Genomic DNA, 5,510 nt, shown 5'->3' on the forward strand with positions numbered 1-5,510 from the left:
TCATGTGTAACTCTGTGTTGTCTGCTCACACTGCTATGCTTTATCTTGGCCAGGTCGCAGTTGCAAATGAGAACTTGTTCTCAACTAGCCTACCTGGTTAAATAAAGGTGAAATTTAAAAAAATGACAGCTGTTGTTGTAAAAGAGGGGCTTTGTTAAATAAATTAATTGATTGAATCCCCCAATGCGTCTGTGCCGAGAACCAACTGACTGTTCTCTCCTCCAGAACGATCTACTTTCCCCGCGGCGGGGATCCTAGTTTGATCCCAGCATGAGCCTTAAGCATTTCTGTTCCATCTGCTCGGTCTCCCTGCTGCTCCTCCTATCCTCCCATTTAATTCATCATACAAACATCAGTTTGGAATTCTCGTCTCCTTTAAACAGAATCGACTGATTGTCTCTCTGTTTCCCAGGTTGAGAAGACGATTGGTATCGAGGCTGCTAGGTCCACCATCATCAATGAGATCCAGTACACCATGGTGAACCACGGCATGAGCATCGACAGGCGACACGTCATGCTCCTGGCTGACCTCATGTCCTATAAGGTCGGTCAAAAGATGGAGAATGTTTTATAATAATAATAATGAATGAGTTTTTTTTTTTTAAATTTTTTTAAGTTTGATTTGTGACGACAGATGAAGTCCTCTGTTTGCAGTTTAGATGCAGCAGGGTTGCAAAATTCCTGGAACTTTTAATAAATTCCCTGGTTTTCCCGAAATCCTGGTTAGAGGATTCCTGTAATAAATCATGCAACCAGGATTTCTGGGAAAACTGGGAATTTATTGAAAGTTCCCAGAATCTTGCTAACCTGTGCAGGCCTACTCTCCGCTAATGTCATATTTTACATGTGTTTTCCATTGAAGTACAGTACCAGTCAAAAGTTTGGACACCTGCCTCCCGAGTGGTGCAGCGGTCTAAGACACTGCATCGCAGTGCTAGCTGTGTCATTACAGATCCTGGTTCGACTCCAGGCTGTGTCGGGAGACCCATTAGTGACCGGGAGACCCATGAGGCGGCGCACAATTGGCCCAGCGTCGTCCGGGTTGGGAGGGTTTGGCCCAGCGTCGTCCGGGTTAGGGGAGGGTTTGGCCGGCAGGGATGTCCTGGTCACATCACCCTCTAGCGACTCCTGTGGCGAGCCGGGCGCAGTGCACGCTGACACGGTTGCCAGGTTTACGGTGTTTCCTCCGACACATTGGTGCAGCTGGTTTCCGGGTCAAGCTGGCATTGTGTCAAGAAGCAGTGCCTCAGCGATGGTACAAGACTGTAGCTACCAGTTGGGGAGAAAAAGGGATGTAAAAAATATATATATTAAAAACACTAAAAAACTTTTAGAAATACATTACGTTTGGACACCTACTCATTGAAGGATTCTTATTTGTACTATTTTCTACATTGTAGAATAATACTGAAGACATCAAAACTATGAAATAACACATATGGAATCATGAAGTAACCAAAAAACTGTTAATCAAAATATATTTTATGTTTGAGATTCTTCGAAGTAGCCACCCTCTGCCTTGATGACAGCTTTGCACATTCTTGTCATTCTCTTAACCAGCTTCATGAGGTAGTCACCTGGAATGCATTTCAATTAACAGGTGTGCCTTCTTAAAAGTTAATTTGTGGAATTTCTTTCTTTAGTGCATTTGAGCCAATCAGTTGTGTTGAGACAAGATAGGGGTGGTATACAGAAGATCGGTCTATTTGGTAAAATACCAAGTCCATATTATGGCAAGAACAGCTCAAATAAGCACATTACTTTAAGACCGGTCATTCAATCTGGAAAATTTCGAGAACTTTTAAAGTTTCTTCAAGTGCAGCCGCGGAAACCATCAAGTGCTATGATGAAACTGTCTCTCACGAGGACCGCCACAAGAAAGGAAGACCCAGAGTCACGTCTGCTGCAGAGGATAAGTTCATTAGGGTTACCAGCCTCAGAAATTGCAGCCCAAATAAATGCTTCACAGAGTTCAAGTAACTGAACATTAAATTCTCTAGCAACAGCTCTGGTGGACATTCCTGCAGTCTGCATGCCAATCGCATGCTCCCTCAACTTGAAACATCTGTGGCATTGTGTTGTGTAACAAAACTGCACAATTTAGTGGCCTTTTATTGTCCCCAGCACAAGGTGCACCTGTGTGTAATGATCATGCTGTTTAATCAGCTTCTTGATGTGCCACACCTGTCAGTTGGATGGATTATCTTGGCAAAGGAGAAATGCTCACTAACAGGGATATAAACAAATTTGTGCACTAAATTTGAGAGAAATGCGCATTTTGTGCTTATGAAACATTTCTGGGATATTTTATTTCAGTTTGAGACACACGGGACCAACACTTTACATGTTGCGTTTATATTTTTGTTCAGTATATTTTGTAACTAATACAATTGCTCAAGAAAAATATTTAGTTTAATAAAAACAAAATCTCTGTATATGATAGGATACAATATGTATAATAAAGTATGTAATGGGTTTTAAGTAATAGGGTTATGCAATATGATAATGTAATAAGATAATGTAATAGGGTTATGCAATATGATAATGTAATAGGGTTATGGAATAGGATAATGTAATAAGATTGTGTAATATGGTTATGTGCTACGGTAATAGAATAGGGTTATGCAATTGGATAATGTGATAGGATAATGTAATAGTGATATGAAACAGGGTAGTGTAATACGATAATGTGGTAGCATACTGTGATACGGATATGCAATAGGATAATGTAATATGATAATATGTAAGGTTATGTAATAAGGATAATGTAATAGTGATACGAAACAGGATAATGTAATATGATAATGTGGTAGAATAATGTAATATGATAGTATATAAGGTTATGCAATAGGATAATGTAATATGATAATATATAGGGTTATGCAATAAGGATAATGTATTTTCCATCCATAGGGTGAGATCCTGGGTATCACCCGGTTTGGCCTGGCTAAGATGAAGGAGAGCGTGTTGATGCTGGCGTCCTTTGAGAAAACTGCCGACCATCTCTTTGACGCTGCGTACTTTGGTCAGAAGGACTCGGTCTGTGGTGAGTTTCAGGCTTCCTCTTACTGTAGCAGAGTCACAGAAATACAGCTATTCGATAACAAAGAATAAACTGGCTTAACATCTGTCCTTTCCACAACTTCTCTCATTCATTGCACTGATCTGAAATAACTAATTAGCCACCTGTCAAGTGTTTTCACTAATTGAAATGGAGAGGAGACGGAAGAGCGGTCGGATTTCCAGCCATTGAGAAAGAAATCCCAGACACAGCTGATTGTGCTCAATCTCTCTGTCTCCTCTGGTTCCAGGTGTGTCTGAATCTCTCTGTCTCCTCTGGTTCCAGGTGTATCTGAATCTCTCTGTCGTCTCTGGTTCCAGGTGTATCTGAATCTCTCTGTCTCCTCTGGTTCCAGGTGTATCTGAATCCCTCTATCTCCTCTGGTTCCAGGTGTATCTGAATCCCTCTATCTCCTCTGGTTCCAGGTGTATCTGAATCTCTCTGGTTCCAGGTGTATCTGAATCTCTCTGTCTCCTCTGGTTCCAGGTGTATCTGAATCTCTCTGGTTCCAGGTGTATCTGAATCTCTCTGGTTCCAGGTGTATCTGAATCTCTCTGTCTCTCTGGTTCCAGGTGTATCTGAAATCTCTCTGGTTCCAGGTGTATCTGAATCTCTCTGTCTCCTCTGGTTCCAGGTGTATCTGAATCTCTCTGTCTCCTCTGGTTCCAGGTGTATCTGAATCTCTCTGTCTCCTCTGGTTCCAGGTGTATCTGAATCTCTCTGTCTCCTCTGGTTCCAGGTGTATCTGAATCTCTCTGTCTCCTCTGGTTCCAGGTGTATCTGAATCTCTCTGTCTCCTCTGGTTCCAGGTGTATCTGAATCTCTCTGGTCTGAATCTCTCTGGTTCCAGGTGTCTGAACCCCATCTGACCCCTCTCTGGTTCCAGGTGTATCTGAATCTCTCTGGTTCCAGGTGTATCTGAATCTCTCTGGTTCCAGGTGTATCTGAATCTCTCTGGTTCCAGGTGTATCTGAATCTCTCTGGTTCCAGGTGTATCTGAATCTCTCTGGTTCCAGGTGTATCTGAATCTCTCTGGTTCCAGGTGTATCTGAATCTCTCTGGTTCCAGGTGTATCTGAATCTCTCTTGTCTCCTCTGGTTCCAGGTGTATCTGAATCTCTCTGTCTCCTCTGGTTCCAGGTGTATCTGAATCTCTTGTCTCCTCTGGTTCCAGGTGTATCTGAATCTCTCTGGTTCCAGGTGTATCTGAATCTCTCTGTCTCCTCTGGTTCCAGGTGTATCTGAATGCATCATCATGGGAATCCCCATGAACATCGGTACTGGACTGTTCAAGCTCTTACACAAGGCTGATAAGGACCCCACGCCACCCAGGAGACCCCTGCTCTTCGACAGTCCCGACTTCCACATCCCCTTGGTTACATAGTAGAACCCTGGGCTCGTGTCTGTCCCAGTAGAACCCTGGGCTCGTGTCTGTCCCAGTAGAACCCTGGGCTCGTGTCTGTCCCAGTAGAACCCTGGGCTCGTGTCTGTCCCAGTAGAACCCTGGGCTCGTGTCTGTCCCAGTAGAACCAAAGGCACCTACAGTTACATAGTGGCACATCTGCAGTATATGTGGCCATTGTGGGAACCAACCCCACAACCCTTACTGTACTGATCTGATCAAGGCACTCTCATTGTATATGCTTCTTTTGCTAGCGGTGTGTGTGTAGGGTGGTGTGTGTGTGTGTGTGTATGGGGGGGTTAGGGTGGGTGTGTGTGTGTGTGTGTGTGGGGGGGTTAGGGTGTGTGTGTGTGTGTGTGATGGAGCAAAGAGAGCATGGGGCCTTTTAAAGTGAAGCTTTTTGTTTTCTCTCCGTGAAGCTTCATATAATAACATCTTCCTTTTGGCTTTCTGTTTATTGTGTTATTTTATACCACTGCTTCTAATTCACAGGACTACAGGTGAGAGAGAAGTACCTGTCAAAACGTCTCCAGCTCTTCCACAATGGAACACGGACGTTCCCCTGTAGTTTATTTGTTTCGTCGTGGCCTCGTGTTAACTCTCTTTATTATGTAACTCGTTTGTTTTCCCTTTCTGAACTGACAATAAAGTGTGCTTGACGCTGGAAAGAGTGACGCGTTGAAGTCACTGATTTGATTAGAACATATGGTTTGATGTTGTTCACTGGCTGAAAGGAGCCTGTTCCCAGGTCTGTAGGGTATGTGCTTGATGTGTTGATGTTGTTCACTGGCTGAAAGGAGCCTGTTCCCAGGTCTGTAGGGTATGTGCTTGACGCTGAAAGGAGCCTGTTCCCAGGTCTGTAGGGTATGTGCTTGACGCGTTGATGTTGTTCACTGGCTGAAAGGAGCCTGTTCCCAGGTCTGTAGGATATGTACTTGACGCTGAAAGGAGCCTGTTCCCAGGTCTGTAGGGTATGTGCTTGAGCCAACTCTTCTGACTGTCATTGACACACAGCTTTGTTATGCCATTCATGTTTGGTGTGACACTG

General features: G+C 43.8%; 1 protein-coding gene across 2 annotated transcripts; it reads left to right on the plus strand.

Annotated features, from left to right (window-relative positions):
* The first annotated feature begins 372 nt into the window (after positions 1-372).
* LOC121844419 (DNA-directed RNA polymerase III subunit RPC1-like) lies at positions 373-5,133 on the plus strand. Of its 2 annotated transcripts, none has more exons than XM_042314474.1 (3): positions 373-544; positions 2,914-3,046; positions 3,347-3,441. In XM_042314474.1, the coding sequence occupies exons 1-3, from the start codon at positions 476-478 to the stop codon at positions 3,424-3,426; spliced, it is 282 nt and encodes a 93-aa protein (XP_042170408.1). In that variant the 5' UTR covers positions 373-475; the 3' UTR covers positions 3,427-3,441. The 2 variants fall into 2 exon arrangements, with proteins under 2 accessions (XP_042170408.1, XP_042170407.1); XM_042314473.1 differs by lacking the exon at positions 3,347-3,441 and adding an exon at positions 4,296-5,133 and having other exon boundaries at positions 376-544.
* The last annotated feature ends 377 nt before the right edge of the window (positions 5,134-5,510 follow it).

The sequence above is a fragment of the Oncorhynchus tshawytscha genome, unplaced genomic scaffold (genome assembly GCF_018296145.1).
Source record: "Oncorhynchus tshawytscha isolate Ot180627B unplaced genomic scaffold, Otsh_v2.0 Un_contig_7592_pilon_pilon, whole genome shotgun sequence".
Lineage (NCBI taxonomy): Eukaryota > Metazoa > Chordata > Actinopteri > Salmoniformes > Salmonidae > Oncorhynchus > Oncorhynchus tshawytscha.